The following is a 20,322-nucleotide window of genomic DNA, read 5'->3' as shown; positions in this document are numbered from 1 at the left end:
ACTCCAGGAACTGAACCCAGGGCCCCAGTACTGCGAGGCAGCAATGTTGATCTCTGCACCACAGTGCCACCCTGTTTTATGATTTTGAGTTTAAAAGAGACTTTTTTATAAAAAACTTCACTAAACACTAATAATGGATTTATTAAATCAGATACCTAAAGAAAAAAACAAACACAGAAAGGGCCTACATCAAAATGTAAGCAAAAAAGAATCACTTCTAGTTTTTTGTGATTCTTTTTCCATTTGCCACACAATATACAGTAGGTGTAAAGAATACCTGGTCTTTAGTTTCCATTGTAGTCTATTAAGCAGTTTTTTTATATTTGTTACCTTGTTCATTCAAGCATTGTCAGTCTCATCGAACCATTAAGGTTAAAGGAGAAGAATTATAGTTCACGTTATGTTAATTTAATTAACAGTACTATCACACCATAGTCCTCCAATGCTTTCACTCTCCTTAGGTGCCTTCCTTTAAGCCTTCTACAAAGGCACTTCTGTTCTGTCCTCCATGAAAACCTTTGAGACTTTTAGTCTTCAAATGTGGTTCAAAATAAGATTTTTCATCCAAATACCTCAGTCATTCTTCACATCTGAGTTCTGCACATCGAGTGAAAAGGACTCATCATCTGAAGAAAGAGATTTCTTAAACAAGTCTCTAGTCTACAGCTTTGCACAGCCAAGACCCCCTACCCCAGTGAGTGATTACGAAGGGGCTTGGAGTCATGCAGTACAGACAGCCAGAGCAGGAAGATTAATCATCTCTGCCTCTGGCTGTGCCACAATCTAACTCAAATAATTAACTGATAATCTAATATCTAGATGTCAAGGTTCTTCGTTGTTTCAATATTCCTTTATGAGTACAAAGGTATTTTAATTAAGATGGACTTTTTTTTCCTCAAATAGTAAGCATTTTGCACATCTTAGGCTGGAAAAAGATATATAAAGCTTGTCTTAAAAAGCTTATCGTGCTGCCTTAACAACCATGATTTATACTGTATATGATGGGCTGTATTTTAAACTTTTATTTTTGCCTCTTATTGTTGTATTGCACAAATGGTCGCAAGAATCTGAATTCCAATATGCTGATGATGCTGCAGCATGTGCTTTGAGCAGATCTGCCTGCTGCCTGCTGCCCATGGAGAAGGATTTCAAAATCCACAGCTGAGTAAAGGATGAATACCCGCTTGGAAGAAACAAGAGCTGTGACTATAGTTTGTATTAGAGTATAGTCCAAATAGTCAATACAGTGACTGAGACATACTGTATGAGAAAATGAAACTTTTGAAAGGGAATTTGAAAATGCACACACCACAGCACCAATGATTTGGACTCACAAGACGTGAGCAGGGCAAGAGTATACAGTATAATTGGAAAAACAGAATCTACAGTCCTTCTTTCTTGGGAGGTATCTTTCACTGAAGATCAGTATTAGCAAAGAAATCCAGCATGCCCTGAAATCTCCAAGTGCAGCTTTTTGCTGCCTGAGGAAGCGAAAATTTGTGGATCATGACATAAAAGCTGAAACCAAACCGATAGACTACTGTGCAGTCATCATTTCTACCTTCATGTACGAGTACTAAAGATGGACAATATACAAGAGACATTTAAAAGGATTGAAAATCACATCATCAGCACTGCTTGCAGAATACTTAATGTATCAAGTTGGAGACAGATTCTCTCTCAGGTAGGCAGCATAAGTACAGAAACTAGAATCATCTACCATCACCTCTGCTGGGTTGCTCATTAAATTTTGCCCAGATGTCAGAATCCAGAGTTCCAAAGAGGTTCTGCTTCTCCCATCTTAGCCATGGCAATCAGATCAGGAGATAAGCGACTGATATCAACTCCTGGGCGATTATGGCCCTTGACTGAAGCAGATGGAGGAAGAACTGGAAGAAGCCCAGTACTTTGAGATCAAAAGGTGTCAGAATGAGAGAGCAAAGTGAAATAATCAAAAAGTACTGGCCCCGAGAACACCTGCTCAACCTGTCTGAGTGGGTGCATATCCTGTATTGGTCCTTCCGGCTCATGGAAGATAACCACCCTTGACTGTGAGGGATAGCCAAACTATGTTCCTATGAATCCAGCTTTTAACGATTTTCCAGTAACGTTCTCTTGTTCTGCTCACTGTTCATAATTTGAATTAACTACTACTGTATATTCAGCCTTCTTTATCCTTTAAATTCACATCTGTCCTTAGTCATCTTTTAAACACTTTCTTCACAACGTCTTTTTCTTCCTTGCAATCTGCAAACTTCACAGTGTTTAAGTTCCACTAAAAATAAGCTTTCAGACAGTTTCAATACAAACCCTCTTTCCCAATGTCCCCTCTCATGAGTATCATATTGTAACTCCCCTGCAAGATCTGTGGAACCAAGTGCTTGATGCAATACGGTCATGTGGCTGTATACATTTTTTTTATTTTGCCAATGACTAGTGAGAAATATCTAAACCTGAAAACAAAATTTGAAAAGGATGAAAAATAATTAACCATGTTATTAAGCAGTCTACCTTTTGTTTTGTAATAGTAGACTGATTTTAAAACATTACATGTGACATTCAAGGCCTTAAATCTCTAGTGTGTCTCCTCTTTATATAACTGATCCTTTGCTTATTCACAGTTTTACATGCAACGTTTGGTCTACTGATGCAGGACTTGTGTCTCCCTGATCCTGATTATAATGGCCAACTGTCTGGGAATACAAGAATACAACTGTCTGGGTTTTTATTAAACCTTACCTAATTTCTCAGTTTGTTGCAACTCGCCTTCTCAAAGAATTATTTTTCTCTTGTGTGATTCACTGCTTTCATATATTTTCATGCACAGCATTATGCAATGACAGGCACTTATTTAACTAAAGATTATTGCCTATTTGAGTTCAGATTCCACAGATAAAAGCAAGCAGACGGTAAAAGAAAACTTTGTTTTATATATACAGTATAATACTCAATATGCACTGTTGTCGATGTGCACATTTTGTTTAATAATTTACCGTAAAATTCCCTTACGTCACAGAACCTTAATGCAACTTCACGTTCGGGTGCTTTTCAGGAGAAAAGCCCAAATGCAATACATGCCATCTTCTTGGACTAAACGGAATGAAATGCACTCAACCAAGGATTTGCATAGTGCTAAAACAGATGCTAATTGGCTAGGCAGTGCTGCTTTACCCTGACTTAATCGATTTGTTTAAATGCCTATACAGTAGTAACAGGCAGCCAGGATGGACAAGTCTGAAGAGACGGAGCACAGAGGCAGGGATGCGGTGTAATAATGGGATATTTACAGCAATCTGTGCATCAGCTCAGGGCAGGGGGCCCAGCCTTGCTCCTAGCCTTAATCGCTTCCACCAGCAGCTGCCACCCACAGCTTAAGAGAAGCACACCTTCCCACGGCATCCAAAATGGGATTCTGAAATGATATGCAACCTCACTGGCCTCAATTTTCATGACAAAAAAAGGCTGCGGCTCATGAAGTGAGGATGTCAATTCCTAGAATTATTCCGAGATTATTTTTTTTTCTTAAGATAGAAACTTGCATGGGGCTCGGTTTTGGTATGCCAGTTTATCTGAATACACCTAAAAAGCACCAGTGGGGAGAGGTGTGCAGGATTCTGGATATGGACTGTAACTAGAAGGCTGGGGGGGGTCTCATCCAGGGTGGGAGGAAGCAAAATGCTTCACTCTGAATGACCTCCGTGAAATGCAGAGCTCTAAAAACGCTTACACGTATACTGTAAGTCGCGTCAGGTAATAGTAATTTTATTTAATAATAAAAGGCTGGTGGGAAGATTGTTTGGACTCAAGGTATACGAGCATCAGGAAAGGAATAGATGAGATTTAAATAGATGAATTTCATAAGAATGCATTCCCCTAAGATAAAAGCACAAGGAAACCAAATTTTGCATTAACAAAGTAGAATTAACATTAAAGTTTAACTATACTTTCCTGACTTTATAGTCTTATCCTACTGCTGTGTCTTTTTCATAATTTAGTGTTCATAAAGTACATTTAAGTTTTGCATTGAATGCTAATGTAAGCATCATTAATCCACATTTGTATTGCAAGACTTTATTTTTTGTAATATACTATGAAGAAAGGTTCTGCATGATGGTACCTATCACTTGCAATCACATAATGCTGCATTACTATTTTTGTTATGTTTTCCCACAGACTTTTTTAGTCTGTCACAATTGTGATGTAGCTATATTAAGATCGCTTTCCGCAATGAGCTACTTGTCACTTGACACTGGTCCTAAACATTTACTGTGCATTGTAACCGTGTGAAAGCAAGTCGTAAAAAGTCAACGCCCCTAACTGAGGGACAGAAGCACCAGTGTGAGGTTAGCAAGAACAAAAAAGAACACAAAAAAGGGTGGAAAAAAAAGAACTGATTGACCTGATTACAACATGACTCTCCTTCCATAGTGGACCTACAGTACTTAGCATTGGACCCAATGTACCATTTTGTGCTTAACTGTGGTTATTGGCTAACTGTGGTTAGCATTTGCTGAATGGCAATGCCATTATCTATTTATTGGTATAACTAGTATAACCTCAGTTTACAACAATATTTAAAATTCACGAGGAATGACAATGCCCAAAATCAAAGCGTAACGAACTATCGTGGAGTGAATATTTGGCTTAACCCGCTTGGCTGAGGGCCGACCTCCTGGCCATAGGTCGAAAAGGCCAGGATCCCCATGTAGGGTAGCCAAGGGGCAGCTGCAGAGGTGGAGTTGGGATGCAAAAGTCGCACGCAAGGGAGAGAGATATCGCATTTGGTATTTTTAGCATTCGGTGGAGGAAGGACGAAGGGAGTGATTGCTAATCACTGACGGCTGGGAATGATTGAGCGTGGTTGTTTTCATCCCTCCCGAACTTTAGTTAAATAAACTCCATTACAAAGCAGAAATTCCAGCACACAAAATAAACACCTGTAAAACTTAAAATCATAAACTTTAAGTCTCTCACTGCTCTTTTGTACTTTACTTTGCATTTGGCTTATTTGCATTTGTTACCTTAAATACATTTTAAATTCAGTTATTTTACAGTAATCATAAACTCTTGTATAACTTTAAGGGCTGGGCTCAGCTAATACCCTATCTCCGATGATATTTCGAACAAGTCTTAATCAAAGTGAGATGATTTAACTGATAGATTCTTGCATGTAACTGTTTGCAAAAGAGGTCAAAACTCAACAGGCCACAAAAACAGCAGTAGTGACAAAAGATGGCTCCCTATGGTCTCACTATTTGTCTGCTCAGGCAGGACACTTGTACTTCCAAACAAGAGCCCTGTATTTATTATTAACTGTTTAGATGTGACTGCCAGGGGGTACTAATCTCGAGTGCTAGTTAAATGACTTAATATTATATACAGACATCACTGTGGAATTGGAATACTTTAATGCCCCAGATGCAATACTTAACTCACCATATGGAAACAAATTCTGCATTCATTTAAAAAAATATATGATCTGGTATTATCCTCCATTTTACTGAGTTGGAGTAAATGATGAAGTTGATAAGATCAGTTTTTACATGAGCTCAGTATTTCAGGATTCTGTGATATTCCTTAGTGTTATTCTGTGATATTCCTTTGCTGCATTTGCTTAAATCCATTTAAATGAAAGACTAAACCTGATACTTAAATAAAAAAGCATTAAGAGTGACATACTGTGCATCTGTCACATATATAAAATATGGTGTGTGGAGCATAAAACAGGTAATAAAAAAAACAGATTGAGGATTCACGCCTACATTTGTGGCCTACATAGTGCATTTCATCCTTTGTATAGGTAGGGTTGTCAATCAAGATGATATATTAAAACACTTTCACACAGGAGGATAAAAAACAGCAGTGGATTTACTCAAGTGGAGATTCAGCTTTTGAATTTTAATTTCTAGTATTATCATTTCATCGTTACTTGCCAGCAATGGTGCATCTTTTCAGCTGTATAACATGCAGATCAGGTTTCAAGAAAGACAAGTCTCAGGATGCAGTCCAATAAGCTCCTCATGTCCATCTGAGCTCAAAAGGACATTTTATACAGAAGAGCTTTACAATAAGTTAGCAAGGCATTATTGAACTTAAGGTCTGATGGCCTGAATCTATCCTTCTATTAAAAATAAACATTAAAGGTTTTCTCTATGCTCAGATACACTTAACCTTAACTGACTTACTTAGTTACTTATTTCACCCAAAGTCCTACCATAAACGGTACACTATGGGAAAGAGTAATAATTCATACAGTACTGTATATATCCCTTGGACTACGATGATCTTCTATACCTTGATCTTGGAAAATAAAAAATAATGTATGCCTGGCGTGGGTGGCACTGTTGCGGAGTGGCTAAAATTACTGCCTTGTGGCACTTGAGCCCTGGGTTCAATTCCTGGGGTGCTGTCTGTGTGCTGTTTCTATGTTCCCCCTGTGTTATGTGGGTTTCCTCTGGATGCTCTGAGTTCCTCCCACGGTCCAAAGACGTACTGTACTGGCAGGTTAATGGGCTTCTGAGAAAACTGGTCCTGGTGCCCTGCAATGGACTGGCATCCTATTAGAGGTGTACCCTGCCTTGTGCCCAATGCTCCCAGGGCCAGTTTTGGCCAGCACGACCCTGATAGATAAGCAGTTATCGAAAGCGATGTGATACAGTAAGTCTGACAAAATGAAATGTTTCAAACATCCGGTCGCAGAGAGAACATGATGACGTTGGAAGAGAAAAGAAGCAATGATCTTCTAAATTCAATATGAGCAGGACTGATTTTATTGAAGATTCGTTGGGTAAGCCCTGCTTCTTTAAAGCTCAAGATACCATCTATTCCAAAGTGCAAAGCCATTTGTGAGAACCCACTGGGGGCTCGCCCACTCTTCACAAGTGACTGATTAAGCAGCTGGCCCTGCTGTGCGCAGAGCTAATTCTGACAGTTAATGGCTGCAGGGGAGCCCACAGCTACAGTGGCCCCACTCATCGCGTGCCATTCACGAATCAGTTTCGACTCTGGGGAACCAAAAAACATGTTGGGGGAAGGAGGGTCTTATAGAGGGAAGGAGGTAAGAGAAGAGAATTGACAAAATATGACCTCTTCAGTTTTACTGCTAATTAAGATCCTACCAGGCCGTGGCATTTAATATTCCCCTAATGGCTTGGGAAGTTTTCTAAATCTTTCTTCATGCTGTGCTCGTCTTCCATCATGTCCTGCACTATCCAATCTAATTAAAGCCAATGGGATCTACTTACACTCTGTTCTCAGTGCCTTCCTGTATAAACACAATGGATTAACAAGCTATTGAAGAGAGTTTTGCTTCAGAGGATCATTGCAGTAGACCTGCAAGAGCATACTGCAGCCCACCTCAAGGTCTCTGTAAATTATTTTCACAATGTAGACACAGTTTTTTTCTTTTCATAGATGTCGACTACTATCTCCTGTAACCATTGATTTGCAATTATTTCAAATGCAGAGATGTGAAAGTGAAAAGTATTCAGACTGTCATGAGCAAAAGAGGTTTATAGTAAATTTAATAGCGAAAGGTTATAAAATAAACAATTAGCAAGGAGAAAAATGAACATTTCCATTTCTTTTCCTCCTTAGGGATTTGAATTCCTATGAGCTGATAAACCTGTTTCAATTTAAACCAAAAGAAGCCTTCTTACAAAGCTCACTCAGCAAAACGCTGGATATCTTGCTGGAAAGATGAGGCAAAACACACATTTCAGGGCTGTCCAAGTCCAGTAAAATGCAGTTTAAATTAAATTCAATTTAAATTAAGGGGCATGGCACTTTTTTGATCTACGCACTTAAAAGTGACTGGTACCATTTCCTAAACCTAGCTAAAATAACCTGAAACCTTTAGAAACACAGACGGAACTGTCATCAGATTCAGAAGGGAAAACAGGAAATCTAAACAAAAAAAGAGACTGAAAATAAACATGAGAACATACCTTTGAATTTGTGAAAGACAGCCCACAGCTCTGCAATGTCAGTAGCAAAAGTGATGTCAGTGTCCAGAACAATAACTCGCTCTAGGGTTGGAGGCAGGGTCTTGGTTAGAACCAGCTTCATAAGACCATAGATTCCAGAATAATGCTTGTTAGGGATCCAGGACACTTCTGACTATAACAAGAAAAACATTTGTAAGCACATCATTAACTACAACTGTCCTTACAAATACCAGATTATGTAGTGTCCTCCACAGGAATTCATAACAGTTTGTAGTTGAAGTTGAAGTTTTTTTTCAATCACATTTTAAGTAACTTTAAATATCATTTTTATCTTACTAAAGTCTTACATCTTGATCTAACATTCTTGATTAATATTTTTCACTTGTAGCTATGCTCGATCAACATCACATTAACACACATGAGAAATAGTTATTACCAAATGCACCTAAAATATTTGCCTTTAATTTGCTTTTAGTTCATTCACCAAGGAAATGCAAATAAAAAGATTAATTTGTTTTTTCTCCTGTTTAACTTACTCTTCCTAAAAAAAAAGCAATGGCTCTTACCTGTCTTTCTCAAGTTAAAATGCTAAAGAAATATGAATTTTTGCTCTAATGCTGTGTAAAATACAACCTTAAAAAAGGCCAGCACTCTCTTTTTCTGTGCTACATTTTTCCAGGAAGGTAAAGTGAGGCCTACAGGAAATATAAAAAGACAGAGCATGCTGGGGGGCCAGGAGGGCTCACCTTGAGTTCGTCTGCATCGTAGAAGTCAACACGCACTGCTGGGACCATCCATGTGTGGAACAGCGAAGCCAGGATCTGCTGAGCAATGGAGTCTGTGATGAAGTGGAAATGAAGGGGATTTCGCCTGAAAGACACAAGGCCATTAACTTGCAACAACTGCAACAACTTCCAACAACTGCAAAGAAACCGCACATTTTGAACTGAACAGATACCCCACAGTTGCAGAGGAAGGCAGACATGAAACGTCTTGAGATTAGCATCACTTTTATGTGCCCCAGCATACTCTGTGACAGTTAATTTCAAGCCAAGGAAAAATATTCTGAAAGTGTCACTGTTGTCTCAAAGAAATTGCTCTGCAGGGAATAGCCTAACAAACTGAGTGACAGAGTAAAATATTTTTATTTTGATTGAAGTAAGCTGAATTATGCACTGAAGAGGGGGAGATATCTACAGTATATAACACTTGCATGGTACACACATTTTCTTTTTCAAAGGCAGCATTTTTTTCATGCACAGCATTGGAAAAGTGAAAAACTGTGGGAGAGGTATCCTCCTGATTTATTACCAGGAATTAATACCTGCATTTTTCCTTTAACTCATATGTGCAGCTGAGGCTATCTGTGTAAATAGTTAAATAATAAATATTTTCTCAAATAAAATATAAAAAAATCTTAAATGATTTTTGTTCCTTGTTACCGTCAAGTCAAAACATTTTTTTTAAAACAGGTCAGACTTAGATTCTAGAACTCTACCTCAGTATAGCTTTTAGAGTAATACAGCAAATACTACAGAAATACTATGAGCTACTTTAAAAATACAGATGTGTAGGAAGAAAGCAAGTGTGCCAGATCCTGTCTGAAAATTGAAATTATTTTAATGTAAGATCTTATTTATTAGATTCGATTTTAATCCAACATTTTACTTAATCTGGAATGATCCCAATTTATTGGATGAGAATAAATGTGTGGCAAACTAGAAGGACACAAAAGCAGTTCCAGGCATGGACTACTACAAATTCACTGAGAAGCATACACCTATTTTTACTACACCCATGTGCTAGATGTGACATTTGTCCTGTGTTGGAGTCAGATGAATCAGTTTCCCTGTACTAATAAGAAATGGACAAATCTATAGGAGCATCCTACTACTCCCCATTGTTTAAACTTGTGGTAGCATGAGATCAGAATTCTGTAACAGGCAAAACTGAATACTGACCTGGCAAGAGAAAGTATTACAGTACGATTTAGTGTAAACTACAAGAAACACTTTAAAGCCACAGAAGAAATTTCTGAGTATGTCCTCTTACATCTCTCAAATGTTGAAGATGCACTCTACATTGCCTAGTGTCAAAACACCCAGGACGTGAGTAAAAAAAAAAATTCCCAGAGCTTCCCACAACACCTTCTCATTGATGTCTATCCATGTCATTCTGGCACAGGAAGTCAAAATGGGACCACAAAATGTAGGAAAAAACAGGCTAATCTTTAAGTAGCAGCAAAAAGATAATTGAAGAATAACATTTATCTTTAAACCAATAGGCTTTATTATTTTAACACTCTGTAAGGGTGTTTTTTTAATGCTTATTACTTTTAATGATGTCACCATTCGCCACAGAAACAGCACGCCTGTATTTAAAATCAGCACATCTTTACGTTACAAAGTGCACACATTCAGGCTGTTCTCCAAGGAAAACTACCACCTGCTGTTTTGTGGAAGACTAAAAACGTTGTTCTGAAATAGAATGTACTAAAATCCCAGTGGAATGATTCCAGAATACAAGAGTAAAGGCACCTATTCATCACCATAAACAAAAAATATTTATGTCCAGACAATGACCCCCCAAAACACCTCTAAAAGGGCAGATCCACGTTCTCAGTGAGAGGGAATATTTTGTTTTTATGCTACACTCAAAAATATTTGTTTGGCAGTTATTGCCAAGAATGAAAATGCCAAGAGCATTGCACCACTTGAGCAGTATTTATTTGGCATGAAACACTCAGAAGGTCAATAGAGGGCAAATATTCCATACTGATGCATCTTTTTTAGGAATGATGACAAATTAAAATCTTCTGTTTTGAACAATCAGAAAAACTTTTTTCCATCACAATAAATCAGCGTCAGTTAAATTAGTGTACTAGATTTTAAGAGTAAAAAGGAGATGTCTGAGTGCTGTCGACAACCACCTAATAAATATTCACTTTTTGCTTATGAAGCAGAAACAGTTTGAATGCATTTTTTAATGCCAAAAAATTCATAATACAGGGATAAGAAAAACATACTATATGGTAATGTACAATAAAAATACAAGTCTAAATGTTACATCAACAGCCGACTGTATGCATAAAGTACATAGTAATTGATATGTTTAAAGCAAGCATATGGGTTTGTCTATTACTCTTGTAGTATTGTCCCTTCAGATAATAAAATACTGAGCTCAAGACATACTGTACAATTTCATAAAAGCAAAAGGTATTCAATGTTTGGCTTTTGAAGTGCATTGAAATTGCCAAATTGAGATAATTAAAGATCTGGAAAAACTGCCATTCATACTGACTGTAAAGACAATTTTGTGCAACTGAAGAACAGCTTAGGATGGGCTCCACTTGAGTCATGATGATCACCTTGTTGGTATCAAAATAACTGCCTGTGAGAATGAGGTGCTCTGCATCGATCAACAAGATCGGAGAAGCCAGGAAAGTGGCACAGTGAGGGACAGACCATATCCTAGAAGGCAGGGGATCACAACCTGCCCTCACACCAGTCCACTACATTCATCTTAGCTACGTATCTGTGTGATCCCTTTCAGTGTCGCAGCTACAGCACAAGGACTTACGTGAAGCAATTTCGCACACATCAGCAAAAGGACTGCAGTTCACTGTATGAATCATACATGTCTTGTAGCAGAAAATATACGATTCACAGAGTCGCCCAAGAGACGGCTTCATCAAGGGTATTCAGACAAAATTGCATGAATACACTGCAACAACATTGATGTATGGTACAGTAACTAGAAACACATGCTGTACAGTATGCAGTAAAATTATAGGAAGAAGTAGTTTAAGTAGGGAGCTGCGTCAGCATGCGCAGGCTGCAAAGGAACGGGTTAAGGGTTTATTCCATGCTGAAAAGAGAAGAAAGGAAACACGTTTCGGTTGTGGATATCTTCAGGTGTGAGCTGAAGAAGGCCCCACGCCCTCACAGCTGAAACACCTGCTCTTCACACCTGAAGAAGGCTCCACGGCCAAAACGTTGTGTTTCCTTTCTGTTCTTTCTAGCATGGAATAAACCCATTGCTTGTTCCAAAATTATAGGAAACCATGCAAAGTCTTTGACAGACTGACAGTTTCCTATAGGAGTCCCCATTTTTCCTTAGCCTTTTTTTATCTTAGACACGTTGGCAGTTCTATTGATACTCTACAAGGTATTCCCAAGGTATTTGTATTGCTGCCTTGCAGCACTGGGGCCCTAGGGTCAAGTCTTGGGAGCACTATCTGTGTGGAGCTTGTATGTTCTCTCCAGGTTTGTGTGGGTGCTCTGGTTTCCTCCCACCATCCAAATACATATTGGTAGGTTAACTGGCTACTGGGAATACAGGCCCTGTGATGGACTGGCGTCCTGTCCAGGGTGTATCCTGCCTTCCTATCCTGTTGCTTGTTATGACTGGCTCCGCAGCCCTGTGTTTTTTTTCTATTTAATGTTTGCTATAAATACAGATACATTTAAGTGACAGATCATAGCTGTCATATCTAAAAGCTGTTAGTGAGCTGGAGTTAGTGTTAAGGGTTAAGAACTTACGGAAAAATTAAATACAGGTCAAGAGGCAAAGGAAGAGTTATTTATGCATGGTAGCAAACAATTAAGCTTAAGTAGTATTTAATCACAGAGCAAAAGCACTAAAAGAAAGTCACTGGGGACAACCAGATGGAGAAGTTCCATTAGCAAAAGTATGGAGTATACGATACTTGACAGTTACCTCACACTTGTCTGCAAAGAGGAACGCATTAAAAATAGAGTTTTCTAACATTTTTCTGTGTTTCATTCATCATCAGCAGGACAAATCCTCTACAAAAAGCAACAACTAAGCAAACACAAACAGAAATATATTGTCATTAAAACAATATTTTTGACAATCAGAGGAGTGAAAAACACAGTAGCATTTCTTAAATAATTCAAAAAGTACATATGTGCAAGAGGAAAATATCGTGCCTTTCAAACTAAGTATACCAATTTAGCAGGTGATATCAAACATTGCACTAGAGCAGAAAGAATGAGTCATGATCTGTTATTAGACAGTGGATCAGTTTCTCAATGCCATGCATTCATCCCACCTTTGAATCTATTTTTTACTGTAATTGCTGGAACAGTGAGCCACAAAGGGCAAAAATGATTCAGAAAAATATAAGAAAATCAGGAATAAACGTAAAGGGATGAGTTCATAAAAAAAGGGTCAATCAGATGACACATACTCAGCTTTACTCCTATTGGGTGCTTACAACAAATGTTGTACTTTTGCATTTTACAAAGGGTTAATGAAGAAAAAGATTAAATATTAGGAGTCTTCCACCTAAATAATACCACCTCAATAAAATACAGTGGAAGTGGCATCCTTGATTTAATGTACAGCCTCCTATCTCATATTGTAAGCAGGTGAAATAGCAGTTAGATGAAACAGTGGAGCAGGAGACAAGGAGCAGTTTTGCCTGGGTTGCAAACGGACATGTTGCTTGGCAACTAGAGTAGAGGTACTGTATGAAGAGGGGACAGGAGTAAACACCGTATGTACTGATTGCCAAAGCAGCTAAGGTAGCAGTGAAGCTTAGCAGTACATGATGGGAGAAAGCTTCAATCTGTGGCAAGAACATGAAATTCACCATTGACAATACTGCTGTGTTTTGTGTTTTTGTAAGAAAACTAGGAAAGGGGTAACGTTACCGGTGGAAAAGTACAGATTTCACAAGTGTAACCACATCCCGGCTGGCATTGTACCCAGCGCAAACGATGGCCACATGGATAGTCTACAGAAGGAAAAGACACAAGAGACAGATAAAGACACATCAGTATATTTTTTCACTTTATCATGAGAATCCCCCCCCCACACACAAAAAAAACAGTCATCTATGGTCGCAACAGAAAAATGACAGTACAGTAATTAGTACTGCACAAGCTGAATTGTCCAAAATGATCCCGGATGCCCAGCTAGGAGGCTCTCACAATAGAAAAAGAGAAAAAGATGCAAAAGGCTGCTGTTGCCGAATATGAAAGGGTTTATTTACATCCGTCACGAGGCAAAACTATGGAACACAAGACAACGGATTTCTATCTCCACAGGCTCTGTCATGCTTCATAAGATGTTTGCGGAATTAGGCCAGACCAAAAACAGATGGCTTCCCGCCCTGGTCAAAATCACCCAAATCAACAACAAGGTTCACAACCTGCAATGCCAAGCTTTTACTACTAAGCCAACTACAGGCTTGTTAGAATACCTAGAGAAATGCATGTTGAAAGGCAATAATGGTGCTCTTTCTAGAATGTGAATTCTGTCACGAATGATATTAAATAAAAAAAAATATCTGAAATCATAAATTGGCATAGAAAGCCAATCGGCTTCTTCCCAATTTCTGCTGTAATTTTTTACTTCACTAGCCGTTTTTTCTCTCGCTCCCCATTAAATATCCCTCCTATTGTAATTTGGTTATTGCTTGTCTTATTAAAGACTACTGAATTCCTGAAGACAAAAAATGAGAAGGAAGCTACAGTGTTGCTATAGTACAGAGGTGGAAGAGTCTAGAGTGGATTTTAAAGGTGAATAAGCTCCAAATTGAAAGACTTTTGTCAAGCGAATATGAATCTGTTCTGGGTTGCCTGGGGCTAGCCACTGACTTGAGGCTGGCATTTCAGACCAAAACCAGCCTTTTGATAAGACAGCAAAGTAGGGTTCTTTGGAGAAGGTGACTTCTTCCAAGGATGTTATTAAATAAAAACTACTATAAAATACAGCATAAAAACTCCATTCAATTTAAACATTCCAGTTTGCCTGAGGGGATGTGACTCTTCTGTAAAGTCCTTATAAACTGGGGCTACAAATTGACATTAGTTGGCTACCTGCTGAGAGACAGGATGTTAAATTGCTACATTCTCAAGCATCCTGATGTCCTTATTCCTGTCATGTTTCTGAGTCATGACATTTAAGGGAAAAGAGAGTTTTTCACAAGCAATCTGAGAGGTTCCATCTTTTGTCAGCATGCCAATGTGCTTTCAAGGTCTAAAGATAGAACTATGCTATTTATACTACAAGCTTCTGTTCATAGCTTACCAAAACATCTGTAGGGTGAAAAAAAATCAATCACACCAATATTGATTTTAATGTAACTTTCAAAGTTGATCCTTAGCCAAATTTGAGAAGTATATTGAATTCACTCGGTGATAACGTACATTTCAAATGAAATGCAAATGAAAAAAAGACAAAAAAATAGAAATGCAAAATGGGGCAGCATGACAGCATATCAACCGATATTACTTCCTAACAACTCCAGGATTCTCTGTTTAGCGCTAGTTTGAGGTGCCTGTCTGTGGGGAGTTTGCATGGCCTTCCATGTTCTTTCAACATGCAAACACATGCTCATTTAGTTTGATTAACAACTCTAAATTGTCCAGATCAATTGCCAGGGATGCGGTGGGGGGGTGTTCAAAAAGAATTAATGTTACTAACAGGGTATGTGAGGCCACAATATGCTTGCACATGCAAAACGTCATGATGCAGTCTTTGAATATGTTTCTGGCAGGAATATAATAATGTAAAGTGATGAAAGCATCATGCGCCATTCCATTCACCATCGATAGACACCAGCAGTGCTAATAGTTGACACAACCAAACAACGCACGGTCAACCAAATCAAATGACCTGGCAGGGTCTATCTGACAGATTACTTGGCTAGCTGAAACAACCACCTTTTTGCAAACAGAAAGGGGCATAACTTCAGAATCATAAACCCAGCAATAGTCACTGCAACTATCAAATATGTACATCCCTCCAATGGTACAGACACCCAGTGTCCACTACACCTGTAATTCATCATCCTCTCATTGACGACAAACCCCCGATAAAGTGATTTCTGATTAATCCATGTTCTGTGTTTTGTTTGGAAATGTCAAAACATGTAAAATGAGGTTTCACTGACAGCTGTTATTATTTTCAGTGCATTTACCGTGGACAGCCACTGATTTTGACAGACTTTGGTTTGCTATTGATGAAGGTAGTTTCACCACTTTGCACTACGCTGACAACACTTCACTACCTGTGAGCCACCCACTGTTACAGCAGCATCAGTGTCAGCAGAATCACTTATCTTTCAACACCATGATGTTCACCCTCACGGGCCTTTTAAAGCTTCTTCTATCTGGCCTTACAAATCCCGTAAGGTACAGTATGTGACTTTCAAACACTTTTCTTTAGGAGCATTTCTGCAAATTATGAAAATTGTGTCACAGCCAAAACATATAGAACAATCCTAACATGATCCTGTTTATGCCGGTCTAGATCATGGCATTCCTAATGTGCATTTGTTTTAATCACAAGTGATTTAAAACACCTTGTAAAAAAATGGTGTTCTTGCCAAATATATATTTTTAGCAGTGTCTCAGGAAAGTAAGATACTATTCTCATCAGTTTGAGAACTTGTTAATGTCACCTTCACATATTTTGGCAGTATTTAAAAGATTTTATCTAACTGTTTATTGGCAGAGCACTTCACGAGTGAGGGTAAATATTGTTTTTACATACAGTATATACAAGCAGCTTGTATTATACCGCTTGATTAAATAAAACGGACTCCAAACCTGACAGCGTATGAATTATTCTAGAAAACATTAAATGTACTATATTGTGCACTATTAAGTAAAATAACAGTGAAAATGTGCTAAAAGTTTGACAAACTCAGAACACTTAACAATACGTTTTGTTGTTACTTTAGAACTATCTAAGGTAGTTCAATAATTATAATAATGCAATATGATTTTCAACATCAAATCATCACGCTGATCTAAAGAGGGGGGGTGCTGTGTCAAAAGACTGTTAAAAAACAGATTATTTCAGAAAAAATAAATTCACCAACACAACATGAAGAGTAACAAATTCCTGAACGCAAGACACTCTTAATACTACTTAATGTTTGTCTTACCTCACACTTGTCCACCGGGGGGTGCTGTGCGCAGTCTGAGCTGTTGCCTGCAGCCCCAGAACGCTGGCTCTCACTGTCCCCTGTGCCCTCCTCCGTGGAGTAAGCCCTTGACTGGTTGCCATGGTGCCCATGGTGAGATTTAGGCACCGGGCCTCTCTGTGGCTGGCTGAGCTCCCTGCGTAGTGCGCGGTTCTCCTCCTCCACTTCTCGAACCCGCATCTCCAGGGCAAGTCGTTCCCGGGGGCCAGCCGACAGCGTGGCAGACTGGGCCTCGATGGGCGACAGTGGAATAGGCTTCACTGTTTGAGAACAGAAAGAGAGTAAGAACCACTGTCGGCTACTCGTCAAACGGCAGAAGACATTAAATGGCCCTGAAAATGGCAATGACCTGCTTAAAAAAACACCTTAGGTTAAGTGTAATTAGGTGATTTTCCCTTAAAATATTCCTTATTCCTTCCTGTCAAGGAGCATAGATGCATAGACGGACAAACACTCAGCCTGTGCTGTGCTCTGCGGTGTATTTTTTCACATATTTTATTATTCCTTGTGGATTGACTCTAACAATGCCCAGCAAGTGTAAATTTGATGTGAAAAATGATATTGGTGAAAAAGCAATGTAAAATGATTATACTAGAGACAAAAATGGCTGTATTAAGCAGATGTTAAAAGGGCGATGTTCATTATCAAAGACTGCATGTGAACTCGGACTGGCATTATCCACAGTGAATACCAATCCGAAAGACAATGAATAGCAGAAAATTCTAAAGGATCTGCCCCCAAGAAGTCAACTTTTATAACCATGCAGAGGGGAAATGTTATTGAGAAAACTTTTAATTTTGTAGACAGAGATCAACACAAAGTTGATCACAAAAAAAACACAACACACATGCCTCTAAGCTTTGCTCTCATCAATTAAAGTATGTGTCATCAAATATTACTTTCATTCTATGATCATTTGATCATTCGTCTCATCACTTTCTTTCAAAAATATTATATATGATAATACAGTATATACTGTACACACATTGTAATTTTACATACAAACACATTAGATCATGTCTGCAATGCCTAGCTTTGTTGTCAGTATCCGGGTCATTACAAACTAGTGTTTCAAGCAGGATCTGTTTTATCACATAAAGCTGGCTAAGCATGGCACAAGTATACACGTATGTCAAAGGAAAAGTATTTTGTGAGTGATGTAAGGAAGTGACTAATGGCCACACATTTCTTGGAGAATCTGTCTGTGAAACGATGAGTCCAGGGGAAAAACCATAACCTGTGGAGGCCACGGCTGTAATTATAGGAACACAGCGGAGTCCCTGGAGGGCAGCCATCAGTGAAGATGGCAGTGGAGAGCGCAGAATACCCACAGCAGGAGTCACTGCTATTATTATTATACTTATCGATCGGGCTTGTGAGATCAATGGTTTTCTCCAAGACGTCGTCACTCATTTTTACACTCTCGCGCCACAGCAGCACAGCTCTGCTTCCCGGAGAGCGGGAAAGAGCTCTACCGCCCTTCAGCAGGTCCGGTACTTGACAGAAGTGGAGGGATGCACATGACCCTTGAAGGAGCTGAAGGTGCAGGTGTTGTAGCACACAGAGCGGCTTCTCACATTGTAGATCTCCAGCTCTGCTTTTTAGCCCAAACATGAGAGTGTGTTATCAAAGAGGTAGCTCACAGTCACCAAAGAATGACAGAAATGGGTCAGCTTTCCGAATGTGGCTTAACTGGCTACCTGAATATAATTTATTAGCAATACTGTCCGTAGAATGCACATTTTCGATTGTTTTTCATATATTATTCAGAATCCCAGGGTGCTTTTAATACTCCCAATCTCTGCCCAGTGTGCAACATTCACGGCAACAGAAAAACCATATTCAAGAACGTACAGGTCATTTCTTGGCGTTCTTCTGAAACAAAACAATGTACAGTATTTCCTGAAGGGAATCTTTTCAAAAGTGTATGAGAACATCAACTGTAGCAATTGCTGTATTTTGGAATGTGAGTGGTCTGAGGAATAGACCTGCTGTTTGAATCAGTGCAGTAGTGGGCTCTCCTACACTTCACTGAGCATACGCAGCCCGAGAGCAGAGTGCACAAGAGAAGAAAGATGATGGGCTTCCTTCTCCTTCATTATCTTCGGATTTTCCCTGCCATCTGTCAACACAATCAGGCGAACTCTGTCTCGCGAAAGGAGACAGAAGCAAAAGATATAAAAAAAAACCTTTGTCGCAAAACCACAATCTAATCCACACTACCATTACTAATAATCGTAATTTCAGCTGCTAGTTTTCTACACCTGTGCCACCTCTCTGGAAACAACATTTGATTAAAATACACAGGCGTGAACAGATTTGAGTGCAAACATTATCTAAGTCCTAAAACCGCAGGATAAATTCAGACTGGGCTTCTTCAATTGCAGTCACTGAGCTGGCAATCAATTCCTGTCAGCAAGATGCCGTCTAGCTATGCTGCCCGTAGGAAATGTGCAGCAGAATGAGACGTTCTGGAAACCCTTTACGTCTCAATATTTTGGGATGAAGATTTTACTATGCTGTTACCCCTGCAAAAAAATAACAAAAACAGTTCTCCAATTATTTAGTTTTTCCATTTACTGTACTTTCTCCTTCCGTGTAATGATTTTCCTGAGTCATCGCTGCATTCATACCTTCACCTTTTTTTCTTTCCCAGTACAGTATTAGGTCATAATAATGAAACATATATACCTAAGGGTAAATGGGGGTAAACAGAGCTCAAACCAGCTTTTCAGCAGAGAAGAAGAGTGCCTCACCTGGTACTGGCTTTGGCATCTCACTGTATGCAAGCTGCACAGCCCGGATTCAAACAGACACTCTTCAGCTCAGAGGTTTCAATGAGAAATCCAGAGAGAAGCTTGTCATGAGCCATTGGAATCCCCATACTGTTGCCAAACACTCTTGTTAAAACACTGGCTCTCCGGCGGCAGCGCCTTAAGACTTCATATCGCAGCAGGTCTGGCAAGTCTTTGAGGAACTGAGGCACAGCTGTGGACTTGCAGTTGTAATTTATAATTTCCACAATTTCACACTTCTTCTACAAACGTGTTAAATCCTTTAATAAATTGTTACAATCCATATCGTTTACTTTGCAAAAGTTACATCAATATATTAATTACTAAAGTGGACTTACCACTAAAACTAGTGGACTAGCTTTGTTGGATGTTTAAATAATTTGTATGACCAACACTTTTGAGCAGAAGCCATGACGCAATAAAGTTGAAAGTATTTTTTTTGGGGGGGTTGAAAATTAATTTAAAGTTGTGAATGATCCCAACTGGAATTTCTTCCATCATTCTGAAAGCTTGTTTTTAGAAAACAAATACAGAAAACTGTTTTAGTGACTTTAAACACTGGGAGATGAATTTACTTATTAATTAAGTCATAAAAGTACCAAAAGCCAATGTGCTGTCC

General features: G+C 38.9%; 1 protein-coding gene across 2 annotated transcripts in view; it reads right to left on the bottom strand.

Moving 5' to 3' along the window:
• The window catches only part of large1 (LARGE xylosyl- and glucuronyltransferase 1), a 94,292-nt gene that overhangs the window by 26,061 nt on the left and 47,909 nt on the right, over positions 1-20,322 (bottom strand). Inside the window, exons 3-6 of one of the 2 annotated variants that reach the window (XM_006633491.3) lie at positions 16,870-17,168; positions 13,625-13,707; positions 8,693-8,816; positions 7,947-8,118 (exon numbers count right to left, since the gene is read on the bottom strand). In XM_006633491.3, coding sequence (XP_006633554.1) covers positions 7,947-8,118; positions 8,693-8,816; positions 13,625-13,707; positions 16,870-17,168 — 678 coding nt within the window. Of the gene's footprint in view, positions 1-7,946; positions 8,119-8,692; positions 8,817-13,624; positions 13,708-16,869; positions 17,169-20,322 lie in introns of those variants that run through there. The other variant, XM_069192337.1, reaches the window with a different exon arrangement.

Source organism: Lepisosteus oculatus, chromosome 7 (genome assembly GCF_040954835.1).
Source record: "Lepisosteus oculatus isolate fLepOcu1 chromosome 7, fLepOcu1.hap2, whole genome shotgun sequence".
NCBI classification, from domain to species: domain Eukaryota; kingdom Metazoa; phylum Chordata; class Actinopteri; order Semionotiformes; family Lepisosteidae; genus Lepisosteus; species Lepisosteus oculatus.
This window is presented reverse-complemented; position numbering and strand designations above follow the sequence as displayed.